This window comes from Daldinia decipiens (assembly GCF_022478715.1).
Source record: "Daldinia decipiens strain CBS 113046 unplaced genomic scaffold F4813scaffold_7, whole genome shotgun sequence".
In the NCBI taxonomy this organism is placed as follows: domain Eukaryota; kingdom Fungi; phylum Ascomycota; class Sordariomycetes; order Xylariales; family Hypoxylaceae; genus Daldinia; species Daldinia decipiens.
The window spans coordinates 993,466-1,018,424 of NW_026054550.1; the positions used below are offsets into that span (position 1 = coordinate 993,466).

At 43.9% G+C, this 24,959-nt stretch overlaps 8 protein-coding genes across 8 annotated transcripts; 4 read left to right on the forward strand and 4 right to left on the reverse strand.

Moving 5' to 3' along the window:
• Positions 1-445: 445 nt before the first annotated feature.
• Positions 446-2,424, forward strand: F4813DRAFT_379516 (general substrate transporter; the record flags this gene model as incomplete). The annotated part of the gene is made up of 5 exons (XM_049245466.1): positions 446-666; positions 716-917; positions 1,146-1,524; positions 1,587-2,098; positions 2,176-2,424. 5 exons carry the CDS (start codon positions 446-448, stop codon positions 2,422-2,424), a joined length of 1,563 nt encoding a protein of 520 aa, XP_049102257.1.
• A 1,652-nt stretch (positions 2,425-4,076) lies between these two features.
• On the forward strand, positions 4,077-5,981 carry F4813DRAFT_351604 (beta-lactamase-like protein). Its single transcript, XM_049242423.1, has 4 exons — positions 4,077-4,099; positions 4,211-4,259; positions 4,380-4,444; positions 4,540-5,981. The coding sequence occupies exons 3-4, from the start codon at positions 4,382-4,384 to the stop codon at positions 5,641-5,643; spliced, it is 1,167 nt and encodes a 388-aa protein (XP_049102258.1). The 5' UTR covers positions 4,077-4,099; positions 4,211-4,259; positions 4,380-4,381; the 3' UTR covers positions 5,644-5,981.
• Positions 5,982-6,568: 587 nt separating this feature from the next.
• On the reverse strand, positions 6,569-9,185 carry F4813DRAFT_401231 (fungal-specific transcription factor domain-containing protein; the record flags this gene model as incomplete). The annotated part of the gene is made up of 5 exons (XM_049248379.1): positions 6,569-7,227; positions 7,283-8,776; positions 8,825-8,879; positions 8,961-8,982; positions 9,043-9,185. 5 exons carry the CDS (start codon positions 9,183-9,185, stop codon positions 6,743-6,745), a joined length of 2,199 nt encoding a protein of 732 aa, XP_049102259.1. The 3' UTR covers positions 6,569-6,742.
• Positions 9,186-14,138: 4,953 nt separating this feature from the next.
• On the forward strand, positions 14,139-15,766 carry F4813DRAFT_319710 (MFS general substrate transporter). Its single transcript, XM_049240975.1, has 2 exons — positions 14,139-14,648; positions 14,717-15,766. The coding sequence occupies exons 1-2, from the start codon at positions 14,504-14,506 to the stop codon at positions 15,658-15,660; spliced, it is 1,089 nt and encodes a 362-aa protein (XP_049102260.1). The 5' UTR covers positions 14,139-14,503; the 3' UTR covers positions 15,661-15,766.
• F4813DRAFT_351614 (putative phenol 2-monooxygenase) lies at positions 15,632-18,548 on the reverse strand. Its single transcript, XM_049242424.1, has 7 exons — positions 18,228-18,548; positions 18,147-18,173; positions 17,905-18,079; positions 17,841-17,852; positions 17,265-17,787; positions 16,961-17,196; positions 15,632-16,894 (listed from the first exon to the last, which is right to left on the reverse strand). Exons 1-7 carry the CDS (start codon positions 18,266-18,268, stop codon positions 15,872-15,874), a joined length of 2,037 nt encoding a protein of 678 aa, XP_049102261.1. The 5' UTR covers positions 18,269-18,548; the 3' UTR covers positions 15,632-15,871.
• An 83-nt stretch (positions 18,549-18,631) lies between these two features.
• On the reverse strand, positions 18,632-20,801 carry F4813DRAFT_351616 (uncharacterized protein; the record flags this gene model as incomplete). The annotated part of the gene is made up of 1 exon (XM_049242425.1): positions 18,632-20,801. A coding segment is annotated over exon 1 (1,568 nt), but the record flags the coding sequence as incomplete, so codon positions are not given.
• A 1,059-nt stretch (positions 20,802-21,860) lies between these two features.
• F4813DRAFT_401235 (uncharacterized protein) lies at positions 21,861-23,480 on the forward strand (the record flags this gene model as incomplete). The annotated part of the gene is made up of 6 exons (XM_049248380.1): positions 21,861-22,010; positions 22,073-22,299; positions 22,353-22,492; positions 22,552-22,646; positions 22,712-22,825; positions 22,935-23,480. The coding sequence occupies 6 exons, from the start codon at positions 21,861-21,863 to the stop codon at positions 23,415-23,417; spliced, it is 1,209 nt and encodes a 402-aa protein (XP_049102263.1). The 3' UTR covers positions 23,418-23,480.
• Positions 23,481-23,616: 136 nt separating this feature from the next.
• F4813DRAFT_351619 (glutathione S-transferase) lies at positions 23,617-24,705 on the reverse strand. The gene is made up of 2 exons (XM_049242426.1): positions 24,017-24,705; positions 23,617-23,964 (listed from the first exon to the last, which is right to left on the reverse strand). The coding sequence occupies exons 1-2, from the start codon at positions 24,462-24,464 to the stop codon at positions 23,678-23,680; spliced, it is 735 nt and encodes a 244-aa protein (XP_049102264.1). The 5' UTR covers positions 24,465-24,705; the 3' UTR covers positions 23,617-23,677.
• Between the last annotated feature and the right edge of the window lie 254 nt (positions 24,706-24,959).

A 24,959-nucleotide genomic window follows, 5' to 3' on the forward strand; every position in this document is an offset into this window, starting at 1 on the left:
CCAATCGGCAAGCTGCCATCATGAATGATATGTTTCTATTTCGAGCTATTGAAGACGGCGTCGGTAAACTATCTCGAGGTCAAAGGGACCATCGGCACGGTATTATAACCAGGACGACACTAAATGATCTAGAAGGGCCGCCGACGACCTGAAATGAAGTACCGAAGTGCGGGGAGAACTAATCTGGAAGCGCTTGATCAATAACAGGGAAGATGCGAAGATCGTGTCTTTTTCCGCCGCGGTAGTGCTTCAACTCCACACGTGGTATATAGCTATTATTAAAAAGTTGGGGTAGCTTTCAGACCCTGGATAGTAAGTGTACCGGGTTATTAAAATGCAAGGTGGCAGCATAGCTTTTCTCTAACTTACTCCCCCTTCTCCATTTGGGGTGCTATAGATCTAGGTTACATATATCTCTTGTCTCTTGCTTAGAGTCAGTAGAATCATGACGACCGTCGCCAAGATAGCAGAGACGTCCCTCTGGGCGAATCGAAAATGTCTAGCCATTTGTGCTATCGTGGCCATAGCAAATATGCAGTACGGGTTGGACTCGGCAGCAATTGGATCTCTACAGGCGATGCCAGGCTTCTTAGAAGTATTTGGATATAAGGATCCGAGCCAACCAGCTGGATATGCAATTGAGGCAAGTCACCCAGGTAGAATCTCGTAGTTTTCATCATAATAACTAATATATAATACAGGGAACCTTCCAAAGGCTCATTGGGTCACTCTTAACATTAGGTGCTTTTGTATCCTCACTTGTCGCTGGAGCGTTCGCCCATTTCTTTGGTCGAAAGGATGCGCTGTGGCTTGCGTGCATCTTGAATGCGATCGCATGCATTATCCAGATCTCAACCACAGATAAAGTAGCAGTTTATATCGGCCGACTTGTTCTTGGACTAGCTAATGGGTTTCTGGTCACTTTCTCAAATATTTACGGTATGTCAAAGTGTGTCATCAAGGAAGGCGTTGAATTTCTTTCATATATCGATTCGCCCCCTTTTTCTTGAGATGACTAACATAGGTATTTATAGTATGTATTAATACTTTCAACATTCCACATCGGCTCTAGGTTCTATACACCGCATTATATTATTTTGAATATCTTTATATTCGCTTTTGTGTAGTATATTGACATTCAACAGACCGCTGAAGCAGCCCCGGCTCACCTTCGGGCTGTCATGGTGGCTCTCTTCTCAGAATGGGTCAACATTGGGAGCATAATAGGAGCAGCTGTAACGAACGCTACGAAGAGCCGTTTGGATAAAGCATCTTACCAAATACCACTCGGAACTCTCTTCGTCGTACCGACGTTCTTAGCTTTAGGCCTCTTCTTCGTGCCCGAATCCCCTCGATATCTATTGTACAAAGGAAATATGGAGGCGGCGAGAGAGTCATTGAAGACACTAAGAGGGGATTCGCTAACTCCCGAAGCGTTTGAACTCGAATGGCTTGAGATAGTTAAAGGCATTGAAGAGGAAAAGCAAGCTGCTAGAACAATTGGGCCACTAGACATGTTCAAAGGTAGGCATTCATATTACTTCCACCAGTACCTATGTAAGAGACGCTGATTGATGAAACTACAGGAACCGAACTAAGACGCACACTTCTCTGCTACGGCATCATTGCTACACAGACAGGAGCCGGTTCATGGTTTATCATCAGCTACTCAACTTATTTTATGATTGTTGCCGGGTTATCAGTGGACGATGCCTTCAAGTTTTCAGTCATGAATACCTGTTTGGGTTTCATTGGTGTTAACTTCGGCATGTACTTGATGCGCCACGTCATGGGTAGACGAACTATTTTGATGACAGGCGCTGTAGCCCAGGGGCTTGCAATGTTGGGAATGGCGGTCTCCGCGACTGTTGCTTATGGAACATTTTCCGCTCGAAACTGCGTCATTGCATTCACGGCACTGTATCAACTCTCCTATAATGCATTTGTTGGAGACGCAACATACCCTACGGCCACAGAGGTGGTGAGCACTAGGTTAAGATCTTGGTCAGTTGGATCAGCTATCAGTTTGGGTTACTTCCTAGCATGGCTCACGGGATTTTGTTCGCCATATTTCATCAACCCAGAGGACCTTAACTGGGTAAGTAGTTTTCACAAATGTGATCCCTACCCTACCGCCGTATATATACGGGTTACGTGACTAACGTAAATCATTAGGGGGCTAAATATGCTTACATATGGGCTGGTTCAAATCTATGTTGCTTGGTGTTCTTTTACATTTGCGTCCCGGAGACGAAAGGGAGAACATTGGAAGAAATTGACGAACTATTTGCTAACCGGGTATCTGTTCGAAATTTCAAGGCTTTTAAGACTACTATCGTAGCCGAAGCTTTGAGGGAATTGGAAATTCGTGTTCCGGGATCAGAAAAGAAGTTGGCCATTGCAGAGCATGTTGACGAGCCTTAGGTACGATATAATATAGTATGTTATATACTGCGAAAAGCACGTCTTATACAAGTATGTTAATAAAATATTTATACAGAAGCCTACCTCATATTTATGTGCATTAATTTGAACCGTGATTCTGCCTGACTAAGTGACTACGGATACCTTGGGTACTTTATACCGTTAATAAACGTAGTAAGTCAAACCACCCTTACTGGGGCCACCCTAGTGGGGGCCACCCATTTCCCATATAAAATCAACGATTTCGCATATCTTTATTTAATTCAATAAAATAGATAAAATTATACGGTCTTTGATTTTGAGTACGGTATTGGATTCTCACCAGGTATAAAATTTTGAAAAAATTGCAGGATTAATATTTATGGTAAAATAAATACAAAATTATACATTAACAATTACATATATAAATTTATATATAAAATTGTTAAGAGATATTATTATTTATAATTTTATTAATTAATATAATATAAATATAAAATTTATATTGAACTGGTGTGGTGCCACATCGCTAAGAGCAAGGGTATTATTATGTAATCTTAAGTCACAAGCCATATAAAGGTTTAATATTCGTCGTATTCTTTTAATCAAATAGCCACAATCATTATCATTCAATTATACATTCAATATAGACACATTTGTTATTTTCTTATATTTATAACTTATAGCCTTATCTTACGTATTTATCTTATATATCCTATTCAATTAGTAAATCTTTATAATTCTTTTAAAATATAGTGCTATTATCAGCTATTTAAAGCCTTTTACAAAGATCTAAACGTTGAAGTGATATGCCATACTTTACAGGAGATACTAACTCTTGTTCAATATAATTAAATAAGAAACGTTTTAATATAATTTTTAAATTTAAAGTTAATTATATAATTTATTTATATAAAAAGTTATAAACGTTTATAAAGTTTTATAATAATTTAATAAAATTCCTATATAAAATTAAAATTTTTTAATTTTTAAAAATAATATTAAAAATATATTTTATTATTTTACTATTAAAATATTAGATTTTAAATATAATAAAATATATATAAACTATTATAATAATCGAAAGGTAAAACATTAAAGATTATATATTTTTATCTATTTTTTTGAATTAATTATAGATATGCGAAGTTATTAATTTTATATAGGAAATGGGTGGCCCCCATTAGGGTGGCCCTAGTAAGGGTGGTTTGACTTATAACAGCGTGTTAACTAACCGGATCTATATGCGATCTCGGAAGACAAAGATGGCCCTATTCCGGCATTAATACCCGATATTTGTTGCCCTCATGTTCGGAAGAGAAAAGTATCTCAAGGACCGTATAACTATACGGTAAACCTTTCCCCTCTTTTGCGGGTTCCCTCCCCGACTTTTCCCGAAAAAAAACACCTCTGATACGCATGTGCACCAATACTAATCTTATTATGAACATCTCTAAGAATGATATCGCCTTGTTCTCTATGTGGACAAGTTTGTGTTACAATCGAGGTCTTAGTAAATCCATATTAGGCGAAGGATCTGAAGCCAACCTGATTTCCACTATAGCATTACTTGGCGAACGTATTAGATTAGGTACCTTAGGTACCTAGTGAATAATCCTCAAAGAGATCTTTTATAGGAATGAGTTTAATTGTTAGCTAGCGGGACATATTGCAAGGCGGCTCAGTTCAACCGATACTATGTAAAATATTTATCAGTCAGTGTTAGCTACGCCGCCGTTGAAAACTGAGAACATTTTAGGAGAGGTAATATAGTAAGATGGGGGTCGGGCGGGTAGACATAACATGCCTCCTATTGATCAACTGTGTACCTAGGTAGGTACCTTACCTGGGTACACCTACATGAATCCAAGTCAGCCTTCAATACTGTCTAATTGCTCCGCGCTGACAAATAAGTGTCTTTCATTATGATGTCTCTTAACTGCTGAATAATTAGGCGAAGTAGGTAGGTAGCTTACACATGACGGATGTTTTAATATTCGGTCAGCGAAACGAAGGCCCTATAAAGACATCAACCTCGGTACTACTCCAAATTATTGTTAGTATTGGAATCAAGTGAATAAGCAGAATCATTGATAATATACCAATAATATAGCAACAATGGCAAAGGTTCCTGACCTCGACATACCCGCTTCGACGTCCACTGTCAATGTATCCATCTTGAATACTAGTGGTACAATCCGCGGTCTCAGCCCTTCCTTCTTCTTCGGGCCCAAAATCGAAGGCCATGAATATCTCGCGGGGCCTTGTTTTGCCTTCTTGATTCAGCATCCCGTTTCAAAACGGACTCTTGTGTTCGACCTCGGTATTAGAAAGGACATGGAAAATCTGCCACCGACAACACGAGCAAATTTCGAGTCCCTGGGTGTTACCGTAACAGTACCGAAGCACGTCCGTGAAATACTTGATGAGCAAGGAGTCGATACTAAAAGTATCGAAGCTGTAATTTGGTCCCATTCGCATTTCGACCACACGGGAAACCCGTCCACGTTTGATCCAAGCACTACGCTGATCGTCGGTCCCGGAACTAAGAAGGCTGTCCTCCCAGGATACCCAGCTGACCCGAACTCCCCATACCTCCTCGAGTCCGACATTGCGGGCCGCGAGGTGAAAGAGCTCGACTTTTCCAACTCTAATATAAAGATTGGGAAATTCTCAGCTATCGACTATTTTGGTGATGGTTCATTCTACTTCCTTGATACTCCAGGACATTGCATCGGTCACATTTGTGGCTTCGCACGCGTGACTAGCAACCCGGACAGTTTCATCCTAATGGGTGGAGACGGAGTGCACCACGACGGCGAGCTGCGACCTAGTCACTGGCACCCCTTGCCGGATTCCATCTCGCCGCACCCGTTCAGTCCCGTGAGTGCAGCGCCTTGTCCCGGCGAACTATTCCATAAAGTTCTTCGTGAAGGTAAAGATGAGCCGTTCTACCTCCCAGCAGAGGGTCCATATCACGAAGATACGTCACTAGCGAAAGAGACGATCAAGGGTTTACAAGAGTTCGATGCGCACGAGGACATCTTTTTCGTCCCGGCTCATGACCAGTTCTTGATTGGCGTGATAGACTTCTTCCCGAAGCCTGCTAATAATTTCTTGGAAAAGGACTGGGTAAAGAAATCTCGATGGTTATTCCTGGCGGACTTCGCTAAAGCCGTGGGGCATGAGGGTAAGATAGAGAGTACTGGAGATTATACTCCGCTTCCCAAGAATAGATAAGGAGGATTCGTCAATATCTCATGGGAGATTATTCGAGTGTTCTAAGGTATCGATATAATAGCAGTAGCTTTATTGACAGAACTACCCGCTTGTACAGACTTTGCAGACATGGGGAGATACGCTACCCCTTTATAAAGTATTCACGCAGCCACACCAAATACGTGATTAATAATGCGGAAATTTATATACATAGATACGTAAGATTATTGTGGTTACATATGCTGTTGCACAACGGAAGGCTTGTAAAGATGAGTTGAAAGTCTTTCGTATAAAATATTTCGTTTAAATGCCAAGTGTACCCAGGCGAGAAAATATTCATACTTTATCTGCACATTTTGATCTTGAATAATAATAATTATAATATAAATCGACCTACAAGTTAACCACTCTTTATAGAATATGAGATACGTGAGAGGTGTCAATGTTTGAAAGGTACATAGCACCTCCCAAATCATATCGAAATAGAATGCTCGGGGGGCAGACATGTCAAAGACGTAGCTTTTCGGTATACTAGATAGGGACTAGACCAGAGTTGGGGAGGGTATAAATAATGCGGGCTAGTCATGGAATCGGTATTTCAATTGGTCTTGTCGTAATTTTCATAAAGTCTGAGCGATGGTAGGGATGTTGTGTGATACACCGTTCATGATTTTGGCGTAGGGTATCATCATCGGGAGGCTCAATCCGATGCTGACGATAAAGTACCTGGGCATGGTTGGTAGTTTGACTGGGTTGATAGCCTATCCAGCCGGTCGTGTTCACTTTGCAGGATATTTATGCTCATACGTGATATGACTTAGTACTTCATGCACATAATAGGTAATCCGTAGCCGGGTATCGGATGCCTATGGAGCCTACACGTTGCGTACTAGGCGAGCATATAAGTGTCCTGAGAACTTCTAACGTGAGTGGTGCCTGAAGTAGGATTTAAGATGTCATCTTTTTCCCCCTTGAATTATGGACTCTCCATTATTTCTTCTATGATTATAGGTCACAGCCCTTTGATATGGAATAACATAGACGATAACATGATGGTATACGGTATACTCATATCTTTTAATACTATACATTCATAGCGTGGAAGTGAATGCTAATGTGATTATTGATAAATCCCACCGAGTCTGTTCATATCACCAAGCTCATGAGACATCGTCTGCTGCATATCAGGCCAGAAGGCCCTATACTGACCCAAGCTTGATGTAGGCTGCTCGGATTGCCTGGATAATTCTTCCGTCGCTGTATCTAGCCCTAAGTTAAATAGGGACTCCGTCGCTATGTTGCCTGTCATCGTATTGACTATATAAGAAAAATCCGCGCCTATTCCAGGGGCCCATTGGCCTTCGAAGCTCGCGAATCCTTTCTGTACATTTGGATCTATATGGACGGGATTTCGCGGCTCGTGCTTACCCTGAGCAATGATACTCATTATCGCCGATTTAATGCGCTCGAACACGTCTCGGTATTTTCTGGCGGATGGGTAACGTTCTGTGATGATATACAGAAGAATCTGACAATCGGTCAATGAGCCCTCGATACTTACAAAGTCCGAAGGAGCCAACCATGCGCAATAGATCAAGGTCAAGCCTGTATCGTGTCAGTATGCTTGCTTGCTTATGATCGATGGGTGAATTATGCCTACCTGCTAAGAAGACGGATTGTATCGACAAAGCCGAGAAGCCTATTGGAAAGGCGTGATGCAACCGTCGATAATCCGTGATGATCCCTATGCAAGCATCGGCGCAGGTCTTCAAGTAGAGTATATCCACTGGGTTTTTAGCTAGCTGGGGATATAATAAAAACCGAACGCAACGGTAATAATGAAGCGTATATAACTCAGCTCCTTCATATGCGTCCTCTTGCTGGTGCACGTAGTGCCTCGTGTCGAAAGGTATGGCAGATTTCCATGCATTTAGCCTATCGAGGAACGCATTTATAGTATCATCGGAGACGTCGCCTGGGCGATCAACTCTATAAATATCATGTTGGATTTCCGACTCGATTTGTTTGAGTCTTGTCCGATGGATGAAAGATGTTAGCGTGTAAGGGGGATTGGCAGGAATATTGCTAACACGCGTCGCAGCTTGACGGATAATCTCATCGTTAATGGTGTCCTCGTTAATGTCAAGGGGTAATTCCGCATCGATATCGCGGTCGGATATACTAGGTGGTCGTCCAACAGCGATAGAAATATCCCGGTCAAGAAAATATGCCGTCCAAAATCGGCGCTTATCCATTTCACCCTCGACGCTGGGCTGTTGCCTTCGTTGTCGTCGATGCAATCCTAGTTCTATACACAATCTAATAGCAGCTCCCACATATGTCCAGGCTCCCGGATCTCGAGGGGCTCTTGTGCAATATAACGCCATGAGTAATAAGTAATTAATAGTCCGAGAGTCGCGAAGACGAAGCATGGGTTCCAACTCTTCAAAGGCGAGGTCAAAATGGCGATCACTGAAAAAATGGCCCACTTCACCAGCTGACTCTAGCCATCTCCCACTAACCGCATATACAAGATGTAGAATAGCTTGCTCATATTCATCTGTGAGGTTATCCCTATTATTATGGAGCTCCACCACCTGAGTTGAATGTAGCATTGGGTATCTTGTAGCTATATGGCGGAAGTAACCATGAATAAGTCTCGTTGCAACCTGAGGACTTAGAAAAGGAACGCCAATGACATCGCCCACAGTTGGGTAAATGGATTTTGGTGCTGGATCATCTTCGATTTGGACTATTGATCCTTCATGAGAAGCCGAGATCGAAGATTTCTGGCTATGTACGAACGAACTGAGCACCCGCCCTATGGTGATATTTGAGGATGCCCCAATATAGTGACCAGATGCAGAAAGCGATAGGTCCCTGACAGCGAGTAAGATATCATTGGTATCGTCCTCATCATCTCGTGGGACTTGTTCAAGCACTGATGCCGGCGCCTTGTTATGTTGATTAACTGGTGTCACTGTGGCATTTTGAGATGACGATGTTGAGAGCCCCAAGCGTCCAAGATGACCCTTTTCGACATCAAGGTGGCTAATCGAGGTGAGATATGCTTCAAGATGAGCGACACGATTCTCAAGGGCCCTGATATAAATCTTCTTCTCGCCCGCTGCCGGAACAAGTGGGACAATGTACACTAATGAATTAGATTACGGGCGAGCGTATATGTAAGGCAGCAACATACCGCATTTTAATGATAATCGGGCACAAGAGGCACACGCTGGCCGCTGACCATCACACTATGATGAGAAAGTGTTAGGTGAGGCTTATTCATAGAATGGGACGAAATAATACTGCGAGTTAGTGTGGCTTATTCTTACCTTTTGCTTCCTAGTTTTACACCTTTAGAACGAGGTAATCAGCGATCGGTGGTATGTTAGAGGTGTTCCTGATGTAACTCACCTTTGGCAAGCTAGGGCAACACGCTCACGCTTGGTAGGTTTACGCTGCGCCGCCGGCTTTTCCGGAGCCGGAGCGGTTAGCGATATCCCTTGGCCAGTGCCGTTTGTGTCCGGAGAAGACCCACTGAGGTCGATCTGAGACATTTGCTACCGCTGGCGAAGAAAAAAGTAATATCGAATCAGATATACAAGGATTTCGGCAAAGCTTTCCTAAGAGCAACCAGTCGTGACAATGTCGGAAACAAGCGGGCTGTATGGATGCGAAGTAGAAGCCCAGTGACAGACATGTACGTCTGGTCAGGGATATACAGCCACAATAAAACCGACCTAATAGAATTCCGGGTTTAACTCGATCTGTATGCGAGTTTTAATATTCCCATCAGGCCTCGGACGGGTTCTGCCTACGAGGAACGTAAGCATGAAATAATTTGGGACCGTGGCCACCACAACACCTACACACGACCTCCTGGAAATATGATTTCTCGTCCTTTCCGATAGCTCCGAATTCCCCTTAGAGCTATAAGTGACAGTCAGCAAAGAGCAGGTGGCTAAGGCATATAACTCTTGCCAGGAAGGTTACTGTAGAACTACTCACTATAGACACGGATTGCTGAATCCGACAGGGATAAACGCGAATGAGTGACTATTACGGTCTGAATGTCTGGATTCGAATAGAATAATCCCTTTACAATGAATCTGACCTTGCTGAGCGAAGAAATTCAGGTATTCCAGTAATTGTTAATCGATGACAGGAGAATGGTCGTCCGTAATTTCGGAGACTTGTCGTATCACCCCCTTCATGATATGTCTATGATTATAGGACTTATTTGTTGTCACCGGAAGCGGCACCATCAATCTATTAAACAAACTGCTAGAACAACTGTATTGATGTGGCATCGGTTTTTATATGAGAGGATGAGAGCAGGGTTAAATGAGTGTTCGTGACTAGAGGATCGGGAACTATTGAGTTCTAAGTGGGTAAATAGGTAGAGATCAGTGCTCCATGATGATGAGCCGTGCGCAAATACTGGACCCCGGACCCGGTAGGTAGCTCAACTGACTGAAGAATTAAGCTGCTTTCAATGTAGTTATGCTAATCCAAAACCAAAATCTTGGCAGCCTTACTTTACTCTATATGAGGTATTGTACGTTTGCTGATGCAATTTACCTGAACTCCTTGTAAAGCCATTAACTACCTAGGTACCTCAGGAAAAGTAGTAATATTACCGAGGTACGAATGATGGCTTGTAGTATGACCTTAGGATTCTTAAGCTATAAACATCAACCATTAATGATCAAATACTTACAAGTGATACTATTCTATTTCCCTGCTTAGCACTGATCCAAGATTCGATTAGTTAAGAGGTATAGAAAAGCGCATGTTAGACAAATGCTAAGCCCTGAGTTTTGCTCATCTTGTTCAAATCCCAGCTACGTCGTAGGTTTCCCGCAAGTAACTTGCATGATATAGCACATATCGGATGTTTATTATATGTGCGACATGACCATGATGGATGGATACATGGCATTAGTCTTTACGTATGTATGCACAGGTCATTCGTAATGGCGAGTCAAGCATCCGCCTAAGGCTTAGGCTATGTACTGACCCATCATTGTCCTTTGCAAGGAGATAGGAAGATGAAATGTACACTGTCTTATGCTAGGATCTGTAGCCATGTACGCCTATTCTTATTGCATTCCTCTACTTCTCGCTTCTCGCTTCTCGCAGCTTTTTACTGGCTCTTCGACATTCTAGGATATCTCGTCATCAGTTGCTGATTATATTTACATTAGGTACCTAACCTACCTACCCAGACGTTTCCATAATTACCCCTGTACGGCTTTACAGGGCTCTATTTATCGGAACTTGACTCCCGTTAGTGGGCCAGCGGGTGGCCCAAAAATGCTGCGAGGCGCATTTTGGCGCAATACTCCCCGTTAGGTTCGTCTGTAGATCACGGGTGTACCCCAAAGCTGCTGTGTAATTCGGATGTGATGAATGTTATCTGCTGCAACTTCGTTATGCTTTTTCTTCCCTTTAAAGCATGAAGCTAGAGAAAGGACGGGTCTACTCGTCTTTTTGTGTAAAACCTGGTTCCTCAAGTTGGGAAAGATGGTCTATTGTCGAAGCCGAGCTCGCCCCGAGTCTGGAAGCGTTCTACTATGAAATACCATCTCCTTGAGAAGACCACGACACCCTGTAATCCGAAAAATGAAAAATGAAAAAATCGCCATACTATAATCTCATTCACAAGAGAACGTAGCGAGCTAACTAAATCCACCTATTCACTGGTACGGATTGGGATACAGAGTCATCGACGACTTTCTAACTCCTCATCATCTGACGATTGCGATTTCCAGTCTGCTCTAAGAAAATTATATTTTCTATCATTTTTACCTCAACGTCCCCACCAGACCGAATTCTAGGATACGAAGAGATAGGGTGACAGATTCGATGATGGAATTACTAAACTCGACTTGTCCTACTATTGCTATCCTTGGTGCAGGTATAGGTGGTTTAGCCCTTGCTATTAGCCCTTGCTATTGGTCTAATACAGCGCGACATTCCAGTTACCATTTACGAAGCCGCAGACCGATTCTCAACGGTAGGCGCTGGCATCGGCTTGGGGCCGAACTCCTTGAATGCTATGGATGTGATTGATTCGAGGTTCCGAGAGAGATATGAAAAGGTAAAGACGCGAAACGAGAAACCGGAGTTCGAGCATAGCGTCTTTGATGCGTTGTACGCCGAGGAAGGCTTTGGCGAAAAACGGGACTGGGCACGAGATCTCGTCGGCGCCCCTTACTTCACTCGAAGTAGTGCCCACCGCTGAGACTTGTTAGATATCATGGAAAGCTTCATCCCTGGAGGGATCGTAAAGTTCGGGAAGCGAGCCTACTCAGTTGAGCAAGTAGACAGTAAAGTCTGGATAAGATTTCAGGATGGCACAGAAGACGTAGTCGACGCAGTTGTTAGTTGCGATGGAGTGAAAGAGATCACTCGCCGAACCGTTCTAGGTGGCATTGCACTCGAAGAAGTCCAACTGACATTATCCGGTACCTATGTATCTCTAGAGGCATCATACCAATACAAGACGCAAAAAAGAAAATTGGGAAATCACGCCGGCGATGCGAAGTATTTCATGGCTAAGAGGAAATCTGTGGCCGTCTGCCCTATTTCACAGGGCAGAGAAGCGAACTTTGTATTCATCGTTTTGAAGCCTTGCCTTTGGACTATTGGGGATAACGCCGTACCTTGTACGAAGGAAGAGATGCTGGAAGATCTAGAGGGGTTCGACCATAGGCTACTAAAACTCCTAGATTATGCTAGACCTCTGAGGTGGCCAACGTGGCATCATCCTCAGACATCCACATTCTACCAAGGACGAATATGCTTATTAGGTGATGTCGCACATGCTTGCAGTCCTCACCAGGCTGCTGGAGCTGGTCGGGGATTAGAGGATGCTGCCGTACTCTCTCATCTTCTTACTCTGGTTAAGACACCCGGTGAGATTGAGGCCGCGTTTCAGATATATGAGGCGATCAGAAGGCCAAGGACGCAGAAAGTCCTTCAAACGAGTACCGAAGCCGGACAGATTTACACATGGCAGGCTCCAATGATCGAAGATGATATGCATAAGATTGTTGAAAACGCGAACCAGAGGTTGCATTGGATTTGGCAGTATGATCTCGAAGCAGATATCAAAAAGGCCGAAGATGACTTCCACAGGTTCGCAGAGGAGTGGCCAGGCATATTACAGAATGATGGCCCAGCTAAGAGCGGGTCAATTGTAAAAGGTGCGGGTTTAGGTGCTTCCAACACCATTCAGTGTACGTTAGTAGGTAGATACCTAATTATCGTCCCAGATATAGATTTATCACATATCAACCCACACTGGGTACAGATCATACCGTGCCGCATCTATATATGCTCCCGTGTGCGTGGCGGCACAGCGAGCAAGTGGCACGTCAGATACCTAACCCAGCAATAAACCACCATATTCTTAGTTCGGGGAATGCCGGCGTCCACCTGTTTTAATATAGGTAGGTAGTCAGGTATTTACAAAGTAAGTTATAACTATAGAGAGATATTTATGATCTGCTCAAATAGTGTGCATAGTGTAGTATTCTTATATTAACTATGATGACTTTGATGGACTCAGTCGGCCGGTAGGGCCGACAAAGTCGAACCCCGACCCATTGGTTTGGATAGCTGGCTTGGATAGCTGGCTCGGATGTAAAAGCGCGGCACAGGTCGCTCAACTAACTTCACGCCTTTGACTAAAAGCTATCCTGCAATTTTAATATGCCAACTTCTTAGCTGAGAATGGTAAGTGTAAGCCGAGCGTGGGTAGATCATTGACTACACTAAGGCGCGCTGGCCACTGACTGCTGACTTGCTGTTCACCGAGCAAATATATATATATAGCAGTGATTGTAAGAGGTTATGAGTATATTATCTAGTTAAAGGAAATGCGGCTCGGTTTACTTATAAGCACTTTCGAGTTTATGAGCGCGAGATATGTCTACCTAGGTAGTCTTTATATTAGGTATAATATCCACCAACTCATTATGGTTCTTACGTGAAATCTTTAGACTACCTATCGTGGCTCATGTATGATTCCTGACTAGATGAGTATCAATTCTCAGCTGGAGAATCTTGGCCCTTTCGAAAAGGAACTCGGTACCTGTAATAACCAGGGTTACAGCGCACTACAGGGATGCTTTTGATGGTTTAGGTACGCTACCGGGCTGGCCCGTTCCACGTTCAGGGCTGCTAGGGTATGATGATCCTCTAATGTACCTGGTAAGTCCTACGAAACAACTTCATTAGAACAACTAATAACTAATTGAAACATTTTCATCGGACCTGAACGCGTAAGAGATGAAGGAACACCTTGCATCCATTATAGGGTCGGCCAGTATTTAATCATCACTTACCGTATAGCCTCGTCGGTTAGAAGTGCTGTATTAGGCACGTATTGCATGCCAAGCATGCACGTAAGTTACATTTCGCATCGAGGCTGATCTCTGTCTTTACTCAGGTATACGTGGAATGGAAATATGGCTACCTTGTTACCCGCCTCTATTATTCTCCATCAATGGCCCATTCCAGTACCTTAATCTTCCTATCAAATTATAAGTCTACTAGGACATTGTTCTACCCGGCCTCATCCTTCGGATCATGGCTCCGTCATTAGATCATGAGGATGGCCGTAACTTCCGCGTCTGTCCCGCGGGAGGAGGACCAGAAGCTCGAGGAAAAGAGAGACAGTTCGACAGACAGGGAGGCCGGTATCCCCACCACGGAATAAGTACGCAAACTAGACCGTGCAGTTCGGTGGAAGCGCGACGTATTAATCATACCAATCATGGGGATCCTATATATGCTGCTATTCTTAGATCGAACGAATATGGCAAACGTACGAAGTCTGGGTATTGGATAGCCGAACCGGTTGGAAATGGCCCTGGATATGCCATCTGATGGATACAATACGGCACTGTGGATATTCTATATTCCTTTCGTACTGGCCGAGGTCTCGGCGAACTTGATTCTAAATCTGAACACGATACGCCCTGGTATTGGTGGACAGGTGTTCCTCTTAGGTCAGCTATCACTCGATTTATGCTTATGGTTCGGCTTCTCGTTACCTTTGACGTTAACAGACCTGTAGGCGTCCTCGGCGTGTGTCAGGGTCTAGCTAGAAGCTATGATGGTCTGCTCACAGTCCGTTTCCTGCTGGGTGTCTTTGAGTCCTCTCTTCCGGCTAGTGCGACTTATATGATCTCGATGTACTACACAAGACCCGAGGTAGCTGTTCGCTTTGCCTGGTTTTTCAATTCCCTCAGGATGCGCAATCTTGGTTTCTATCAACTCAGAAGCGCAATCATCTCGTACATCTTTCTTGAGGCATCTCGCGGCGCTGAAGCTAAGGGCTCAGCTGCGGATAGTGTTCCTATCTGTAAGGTCCTCGTTGATTGGAGAATCTGCATTCTAACACTATGTTTTTTCTGCGCCAACGTAAAGGCATCCTCGATAGCTTCTTTCTCGCCGACAATCTTCATCGAGCTCGGCTGGACGGCAACTACCGTACAACTTATGATGATGCCTGTATGGGTAACTGGTAGCGTCTCTACTTTTGCTATTACTTGGCTTGCTTCGCGTCTCGATATGCGCATGTCCTTCCTTCTTATTTGTATATGCTTACAGGCTATCGGATGGAGTATCATGGTAGCTTATGTTCCAGAAGCTGGGGTACGATATCTCGCGCTTTTCTTTATGGCAGCGGGAACTTTCCCACAGATGTCTATCTTAATGGGATGGCTCAGTGCCAACTTGCGCGGCCGCAAGTATCTTGCCGTCGGTATGGCCTGGATGTCCGGGTTTGCCAACTGTGCCAATTTCATTAGCTCGAATGTCTTTATCACTACCGAGCGTCCGCGGTATCCTACCGGTTTTTCCATAGGTCTCGCCTTCACGATATTGGGGTTCATACTAACTTGTGCCGCGTTTGTATTATTGATACTTAGCAATAAGAGGCGGGATAAAACTCGCGAACAAATGACGGATGACCAGTGCCAGAACGACGACAAGCTACATTTCCAGTATCTGTATTGAATATATACGAAGGAGATTCCTTGGCTACCGAGCTAGGTCAAACTAATCCAAATAACTAATATCAGAGTAGTCTACCAAGGTAGGTTAAGATATATATAGGTACCTAAGGTAAGTAATGGACGCTTGTTTCCCCACGCACCCATATTCGTAGATGTTTAGGTCAACCCGTGTCTACGATATGCTATATATTAATATGTGAAGATCTCAATAATCATGCCTGAGCACTAAGCACGAGGCATCCCTCAAAATATCTCTGCAGGTCATCAAAGTCCTCAAGATCACCGACCCAGCCGACATATTGGTCAGGCCTTGCCACCACAACGCACCCTCGCTCCTTGTCTACCCCGTAGTTGATATAAGCATCCCCAACGCCCTCGTGGTAGCTTGCGTCGTCCACAAACACTTTATCGTAGTCCCACCCAGTATGCGTATTGAAAGGATGAAGAATCTCAGGGAAATCTCTGATCAAGTCTGTTTCAGTCCTCTTGGCAGAGTGTATTGTCAAAACCTCGATTACCGTGTCCAGTGGTGGGCTAGCAGGGTTGAAAGTACGAAAAAAGCTATTTGGCGCATCGAGAGCCTCACAGAATTGTTCTACGCGGTTCTTCTGTGAGGGGTTCAAAATATTTCCTGCAAAAAGGACCACGCGGAATCGACCATCGGACTTGAGCTTCTGTTGAAAGTGCCAAGGTCGCGCATCGGACTGGTTAACTACCTTGAAGCTATTGAAGCGCATCCCAACAGGGAGGCCGGTAGCCAGAGCCTGTTTCTTCGCGAATGTCTCGACTGATATGCTTGTGGAGGTCGAATTGCTTAGCTCACTCTGTTCTGATTCATGTACGGCCTTCGCGACAAGGTTACTGGGTCCATAATTGACAATCAGGCCGGATGCGAATAGGTTGCCTTTTAGAAAGGCTTCTTTGAACTCCTCCATACTTACACCTTCGGCATCCATGACACCCTTAGCTGGTCTCCCGGAGAATAACCTACTAAAGCGATGATCAAAGTTAATGAGATCACGAGCTATGGCGCGCCGCTCAGTTTGGTAGGTGCTCAAAATACTCGGCTTTGCGATACCTTTCGCGACAAGGGCTACTTTCCAGCCAAGATTATAAGTGTCGTGCATAGAAACATTCATACCCTGGCCAGCTTTCGGGGAATGTGTGTGTACAGCATCTCCGGCAAGAAAGACGCGCTCATGAGCGTCAAATTGTGTGCCAACTCTTTGTCCAATCTACAAAGCATTAATACGTGTATCCAGCGCGATACTAAGTCGTACGTAGAAGGGTGGTAACTATACCTGATACGCAGTCCACCAATCGCAGTATTCGTAGTCGATTTTATACGGACTAAGAATCTTTCTGGCGGCATTCAAAATGAGATCGGGAGTGATCTTAGACCTGTCTGCGCGGCCGGAAGCGTCCGGAGTTACCTCCTTCAACTGGATATAAAGTCGGACTAATTTATTTTCGCGAGGGATTACCATCAAGCTACCATTCTCAGCCGAATGAATAGCACATCGCATTCGGATATCAGCTAAGTCAAGCGTGTTAAGGCGCGTAGCTTAGGTCTAGTAGGGGATAGAATTTTCGTTGAGCACTTACGAAAATCAGTAATGGGTATAATGTCAAGGACACCCCAGATAAAATCCGTTGCCTCGCCCTGTAACTCGAAGCCCAAGGTACGGCGAGTCCAGCTGCGTGCACCATCACATCCGATGACATACTTCGCATGGACTACTTCGCCTGTTCCCGCTCGTGACTTGCTCTTCTGAATCAAATCGTCCTCGTCGTCCTTGTGCGTTAAATTACTCCGGAAGAGACCGTCTGAGATCTTGCTTGCGCTGATCTGCTGTTTAGGCGTGGCCTCTTCGTCGGTGAGGTGACGTAACTTTACAGTAACTGGGTAGGAAGACTGGTCCTTGACTTTCAGCTCATCAATCTCAAGAGACTCGGGAATAACCCCGCGCTCTACTTTGATGGTGTCCTTGGAGTACTTTTTGATATTGTCTAGGAAAAAGCGTTCGACGCGTCCCTGATGTAGGGTAATTTGCTGGAATCGAGAAAGGCCTACAATCGTATCTGGAATGCGATCTGAACGGCGTATCACGCCCTCAGGGCCAGGATTCTAGCTATAGTTTTAGACATCACCGCGCACCGAGGAGAGCTAATCGCACTTACCCACATACATATCTATCCCACGTAAGGTTAGCAGAGAATCCAATCATTGTTCTGGGAATGTTACCTCAATCATATGGTGCGCTTCATTCCATGCTCGATCTGCGAAGCCGAGACTGTCGAATATCTCAAGACTACGACATTGAAGCCCATCTGCTTGTCCGCAGAAGATCTTAGTGCCCCTTTTATCAATGATACGAGTTGACACACCGCAGTGTGCCATCCAGCAAGCAGCCATCAACCTAAGTTATCACGAGCGTAAGTATGAGACGAAAAGAAATTACTCGATGAAAGCTTCGCGTAACTCACCCTGCTGGTCCGGCGCCGATAATAAGCCTAGCAAGCAAGTTAACATAGGCACTCTAAAAGCAGATATACATATTGACGTACACGTCGACATTTGACTCGGGCAAATGTTCACTGTCAGCCATCTTTACCAAGTCGTTTGTATTAATACTTCAAGCTGTGATGTTGCTAGGAGGGCGGCCAGAAACTGCGATAATTAGAAAAATTAAAGCGCAATTTATGCCGCGTAGATTTTAAAAGGGAAATGGGATTGCGATAAAGGATTTCAGAAAAAATCCGTGGCGATCTTCAGCCATGATTCACAAAACATTACTCTAAGAAAATGAGAGTAGGCAGGTATTCTCATGGGGTCGATTTATGACAGGTCGCTAAGAACCAGACATACATAGCCGCTCCTCACGCTACGTGATCTTAGCCCGCATCCGGGCCCAAAACCCGGCAATGGAAGGCGATCAGTCTACCTTAGGAAGGTTAGCTATGTAATACAGCACCCCCCCATGGTTTAATGTAACCCGCGCATTGAAGCCGTATCATTGGTAGTCACTAATGCCATGACAGACATTATCTCAGGTAACCTCGGGCCAATTCGTGAAAGCGAGCGGAGCCCACTTGCGTCACGTAAGACATCATGTCACACAGCCGATACGTGGTACTGATTGGGATGTTGAAGGCAGTCATATTAATGAGAATTGCTGACGAATTGATTGATCATCTATGTTGAGATCGTGAAATCGTGAAATCGTGAAATCGTGAAATCGTGAAATCGTGAGAACCAGCGACACTAACAATTACGAGAAAATAGAGTGTTCAAGTCACCTAATAGGGTTGACTACCTACCTACCTACCTTGAGAGATACATACAACCTAATCAGACAGTCATTTAGCAAGCCGTTAACCTAGGTTAGTCAATTATCTCTTGAAAATAAAAATAAAGTGAATCTCAACTTGGTTTCGATTATATACGTTGTGCTAGTTCGTCCTTCCATTTTTTTCAATCCTTGTTGGATTTGCTTTAGCTTGTTCGTTTCCGCCCAATATTGTATACGATACAATAATGTTCGGAATCCTTTAAATTCTTCGAGTTTCATCAAGGCAAAACCGGTGAGGAACTTCACTTTGTAATACGGCTGTTGCGTAGCCTGGCTTATATCCCTCCACATGACGGAAATGTGTGCAAGGTATGGCGTTGTGCTAATAAGAAAAACCATATCTCGGTTTCCAAGTATCGGCCAAGTAGTATCTAAGGATATCCGGCCACTAATAATCTCTTGATTCTCGGCTTTGATTATGGATTCCCTGTGCCCTTTTATTTCTAGGACCATATACGGAAAACAAAGGTTACTATTATTAGGCCAGAAACATTGGCAGGCATATGTATCCGATGCTCTTTCGTCTAGATCAGACATCTCGGGTATGCGCGAAGATTTATACTCGAAAAGTATATCCGGCACCGGGATCATCAATGGCCTTTTCCATTTCCTTAGGGAGCAAGTTTCGGGAAGAAATGGAACTCTAATGTTATACTTAAGCAGACTCGTGGATAGAGAGGCCTCGGGGTCTTCTGTATCTGCGGAAACGGCATGTTTTAATGTCTCTAATTGTTCAAGTTCTATACGATTTTGGATTTCTCTATCGTCATTAAAAGCCGTAAGACCCGGAGGGTTATTGGTATCCTGTGAAGCTTTCGTCTTTCTAACTTCAACCCAGTTTTCACGCATGAGGTCGAAAGCCTTAATAAGTTCATCGACATACTCAGCCTCGTATGTTCCCTCAGTAGCAACATTCGAATATCTCCTATGTATCCCGTGTATATTGTTGGGAATGTCATCTATTGGGCAAGCATGTATCTCGTTCAGCTGCCTCTGAACCCACTCTGGAACCTTAGTGTAGCTTTCTTGTATCTCGATCGAATTAAGACCGAGAGTATGGGACCGAAATCTTTCATTCATTAAATCATATCCCTTGCGTTTACCGGTTGTAGTCTGAGTACCGTCCATTGTGATGGAGTCTGAGGTCGCGTATGTCGGATAAGACTTTACTAGAGTTGGTGGTCTCGGGTCGTCAATATCAAGCCAGGCGGCTATCTTGGGATCTTTTCGGGAAATGAATTCCTTGACAGTAGGTGGTCGAATGTCGATGTTCTCGACCGGGGATACTTGTAGTGAAGATGTGTTAGGAATTATTTGGGGCGGTTCTCCCGACCTTGTCCTGGTAACTCCTATAGGGGGGGACTTTGACGCGAAATGTGATTCGTGGTTTTTTATACGAAGTAAACTGGCATCAAGTGAATTACTACGTGACCGCTTTTTAGATTTGAAGTGATCTTCAGGTCGTGTGCAGCTATCATACAATGGGCGCCTGATACCGGGAAACCGCGTATCATGATATTTATAAGGAAATGTTTCCCCTGGCTCTGAATTGGATGGGGGAGGATGGATAAGCGGTAGTTGCTCTTCTCGTACGGTTTGGGGGCTCATGATGGCGCTTAATTCCGAAGCTAAACAGGTGATAGAATAAATATCTCACACAGATTTTGAGGATAAATATGACTGCTCGTAATAAACTGTTTTTTTAACCACTTGGTATTGTATACTATAAATAGGTGACTTGTAAAATGATGTTAAGACGGCTGGTAGGTTTAGTGTTAATGCATTTGACTGGAGAGAGTTGACGAATATGTTCAATTAATGACAGATAAAAAAAAGGAAGTTTATATAAGTTCGGGACAAAGAAAAGGGCCAAAATTAAAGAATTGATTTAAGATAAAAAGATTGAGTGTGTCATTGTCTAGGTTTACCGGGGCTGTAGACATTCTGATCTATCTTATAGATCGTTGAAAATATAATATTTGGTAACTATGATATCACATCAAAGTTGAAGTAATTTATTCAAATGTTCACCGGATTGGTAGGACAGTCTCATATCCTAGTTAGTCCTCAAGGATTGTCTAGAAAGCACCAGTTTATCCTCTCCCCTTATACGGTGACACTTTACAAGCCACTGAATCTTTGCGAAAGTAAACGTAGAGGTAGGCACCTAGCCATGGCGACGCCACCCTAAGATAGACCTGCAAATATAGATGATCGCAACTCCAACCTTGTAAAACTCACATTAGGTTCCCTATTAATACACATGCTCGTCCTACACCGGAAACGCGGTGAATCCATGCCAATACCCGCACTTGGGTCCAATGGAATTCTACCTCTTATATTAATAAGACCCACATATATGAACTTTAGGATAGGGAATACCACACGTTTCCATGATGAAGAGAACGTATATGCCGTTCAGTTCTGCTATTTCTCATTTTCCTTTCCTTGTCGTATTTCTACGGTGGCTGTTTCACGATACTTATTGACATGGGGAAACTTTATGATTGATCGCAACCACTAACAGGGGAAAATTGGCCACTAAACAAGTATCAGAGGCTGGAATCGAGATCATCAAACAGCTTTACTTTCCAGCTGGCAAAGCTCGCCGTTGAAATCAACATTTCTGCTGTTGCCTGCTGCTCTAGATCTTTGTTGAGCTATGAGAAGACATCTACCTCCTCTCAATGCAGTAGTGTCCTTGGAAACTGGAAACAACTCCTAAGTAATAAGTTGCTACCGTTAAGTGAGCGACATCCCCAGGAACTTTGATCGGTTATTCTCGAACTAACGAGTACTCTACCTTAAGATCTCATTAGAACTCCAGTTTTGCATAAAAAAACTTATCATGGCGAGCGAGACTGAACAAGCTTTCATCCGAGAGGTTTGGGGGTTACAAGGAACCGCCTACATTGTTGTCGCCCTTCGCTATTATAGCAGATTTTCGATCTTAGGATGGCGAAGTCTAGCCTGGGATGATGCCATCATGTTTCTGGCTGTTGCAAGTTACTCAGTCATAATTGGAGTTAATCAAGTTTCATTACTAACTGCCATTCTTAGGTAGCCCATACGGCAGAATCGCTCATGGCATATCTTGTTGTGGCTCGCTGGAAAGGCCTGGCCAATAATGCGATGACTGACGCGCAGCGTGCAACCCTTGACCAGCAGTCGAATGAGTGGTATCTACGAGTGAATGGGTCAAAGACTCATGTTGCTGGTCTTATACTCTATACTACGCTTCTCTGGCTATTAAAGGCATGCTGGTTGGTATATTACGCGCGTCTAACGTAAGCCAACAAGGATGACTCGAGAAATATTCCGATACTAACTATTTCTATAGAGAGGGAGTTAACAACATGCATCGGCTAATACGCTGTGGCATCATCATCGTTGGTGTGACTTATATATCTTGCTTACTCGTCGCCTTCTTGAAATGCATTCCTTTCCACCATCAGTGGCAAATTAATCCTTCGCCAGGAAGTGAGTATTAGGGGCGACCTGTATGCAGTTTCAATTGAAGAATGTTAACATGTCATTAGACAACTGCATGCCTGCAATTTCAACTGTCCAAACTATATTTGTCATGATTACGAATACACTCACTGATTTCTATCTGATGGCTATACCGTTACCTGTACGTCTATTATCTTATAATTAAGAATTAAGATTATAACTGAACTAACATGATTCAATATCTAGGTGGTGTGGAAGTCACATCTTCCCTGGAGAAAGAAGCTGATACTTCTAATCATGTTTAGCGGTGGTTTTCTTGAAATGGCATTTGGTATTTTAAGATGTGTTTCTATCTTTACAGTAAGCCCTCGCCCTTTAAACTTGTCTCCTTTATAGATGCGCTTTGAGTTTTGTATTCTACTGGTACTGGATAAACTGAAACTAACCGCTGAAAAACTCGATCAAATAGCTCGGCGATATTGATCCTGCTCAGTCAGGCTACTGGTCTGTCCGTGAATCTTTCGTTTCGGTCGTCCTAACGAACATGCCCATGGTGTACCCGATATTTAGAAGGTTTATCGAAAAGGGTCTTAGTGCGAGTAGATCAAGAGCCACAAGCCAAGGAGACACTAGGGGTTACAAGCTTAGTAGTATGCCGGGTCGCACCGCATCTGCAGTACGAAGGCAGAATCTCTCCTTTTCCGAGCCGAACGACACAGCATGGGACTCTGAAGAGCATATCATCGTAGATAGAGGCCAAGGAGACTCTATAAATCGCGAGGAAGGTTCTTTAAACTTCTCGAGACATCAAACGATTGGGATTACATTCGATGAAAGTGGGACACCTGGGGGATCGGCGAGGGCAACGGATGGAAGCCATCGGATCATGGTTACTAAGGAATATACAGTCACAGAAGGGTCTAGGCGTGGTTCAAGTACTATGAACAGGTAGTAACCTAGGTAGTTTACCTACCTAGGCACACTTTGCTCTTAGAAGAAGTGCCTAGGTTATGCCCCTCCCCTCCGAATGTATGTATTTTAGGGATTTATGAAGGGACTTCCCCACTAAATGCGACAGCCACCCGAAATGTGTTCATTAATAGCGCTAATCACCAGCACGGTTCCGAGACATGCTGACACCATATCCAAGATTTTGGAAAACGGTTGATGTAATTACTACCTATTCAACTTTGGAATAAATTCCGATATAAGTTAAGACTTGATGTACTTGGCTCCGATTCCCTTCTGCACGGCAGAGCGCTGGGCAATGCGGTCAATCCACTGTAATAAATACGGGAATTTCTCAAACTCCTGCTTGGTGAAACCGCTCTTTTCCCACCCTTTGACCCAAGGCCAGGTCTTAATGTCTGCCACGGAATATTTCCCTTTCCCTTTGCCAGCTAGGTATTCCCTTGGCTCACCGGTGTACTTTCCGGAGAGTCTAATCTCAAGCACCCCAAAAACTCTCAGCGTCTCGTTCCTGAAGCGATTGATAGCATCTTCGTCGTGTTAACTCTCTGCTAGTGCTTTCATACTAATTTGAAGACTTACATTCAATCTTCTCAGGAGCAACCCGGGTGAAGTGGGCGACCTGGCCTTGATAAGGGGCTCCGGATCCATGCCAGAAGAAGGTCCACTGCAGCGCTTCATTACTCTCAAGGCCATCTGCGAAGCCGAACTTGTTGTCCTTGTCTGTAGATTGCAATAAATACCACAATTGAGCTGACGTCTCATGGACAGTGAAAGGGGGGCTTTGGTTGTTATCAACCAACACCGGAATGCGCCCGTTAGGATTCAATCGCAGGAACCATTCCTTCTTCTGCTCATTGGTCGAGATATCAATCAGTGTAGTCGTCCACGATGTGCCATATGTCTCGGCAAGTTCCTCTAGGAGGATCTGCACGGCTTGCCCGTTTGGGGTATTCTGCGTGATCAGGTGGAGGCCTTTAGCGTTTTTAACATCTTCAGGGGTTTCGGAAATATAAAGCTTGTCGGCCATGGTCAAAATATCCGAATCGTTAAATGTATATATAGGTATATATAAATCCCTGATGTTGGCGAGTAGTGTATGATTTTAAAGCGTATATTGTCGAGAGGATCGAATATAGACGGGTATCTTGAGAGGTAGTTATATGAGGTAGGTCAGCCTTATGTACCCAAGGTATTAGTGAGGGGGTGATGAGGAATCAACGGCATGACGACAGAGTGCGACCATATTGTGAATTAAACATCGGTAACTATATCCTAATCAAGATTAATTATTAATACATAATTACCTATATATATATATTTAATTTGTCATCAGTCATCAGTCACCACCAATATCTTTAATCCTTATTTCAAAGCTGAGGTGTATAAAGTACCTATATCTCAGGTACTTTCTAAACGTCTGTAGACAGCTGTCAAATCGCTTACAAGTGGTGTAAGTCACGTATATGCACGGACCACTACGTTTAAGTATCAACCTTTCCCCCTATTCTTCGACATGGAAGCA

Excerpts from the sequence above, each read along its gene's own strand:
- F4813DRAFT_351619 (XM_049242426.1), bottom strand. The coding sequence starts at position 24,464 with ATGGCCGACAAGCTTTATATTTCCGAAACCCCTGAAGATGTTAAAAAC. Across the intron at positions 23,965-24,016 it reads TGCTCCTGAGAAGATTGAAT|ATGCTATCAATCGCTTCAGG; the intron begins GTAAGTCTTCAA and ends AACACGACGAAG.
- F4813DRAFT_351604 (XM_049242423.1), top strand. The coding sequence starts at position 4,382 with ATGACGGATGTTTTAATATTCGGTCAGCGAAACGAAGGCCCTATAAAG. Across the intron at positions 4,445-4,539 it reads TAAAGACATCAACCTCGGTA|CTCGACATACCCGCTTCGAC; the intron begins CTACTCCAAATT and ends AAGGTTCCTGAC.
- F4813DRAFT_351614 (XM_049242424.1), bottom strand. The coding sequence starts at position 18,268 with ATGGCTGACAGTGAACATTTGCCCGAGTCAAATGTCGACGT. Across the intron at positions 18,174-18,227 it reads CCCGAGTCAAATGTCGACGT|GCTTATTATCGGCGCCGGAC; the intron begins GTACGTCAATAT and ends CTTGCTTGCTAG. Across the intron at positions 18,080-18,146 it reads ATCGGCGCCGGACCAGCAGG|GTTGATGGCTGCTTGCTGGA; the intron begins GTGAGTTACGCG and ends GTGATAACTTAG.
- F4813DRAFT_319710 (XM_049240975.1), top strand. The coding sequence starts at position 14,504 with ATGGCCCTGGATATGCCATCTGATGGATACAATACGGCACTGTGGATA. Across the intron at positions 14,649-14,716 it reads TGGACAGGTGTTCCTCTTAG|GCGTCCTCGGCGTGTGTCAG; the intron begins GTCAGCTATCAC and ends ACAGACCTGTAG.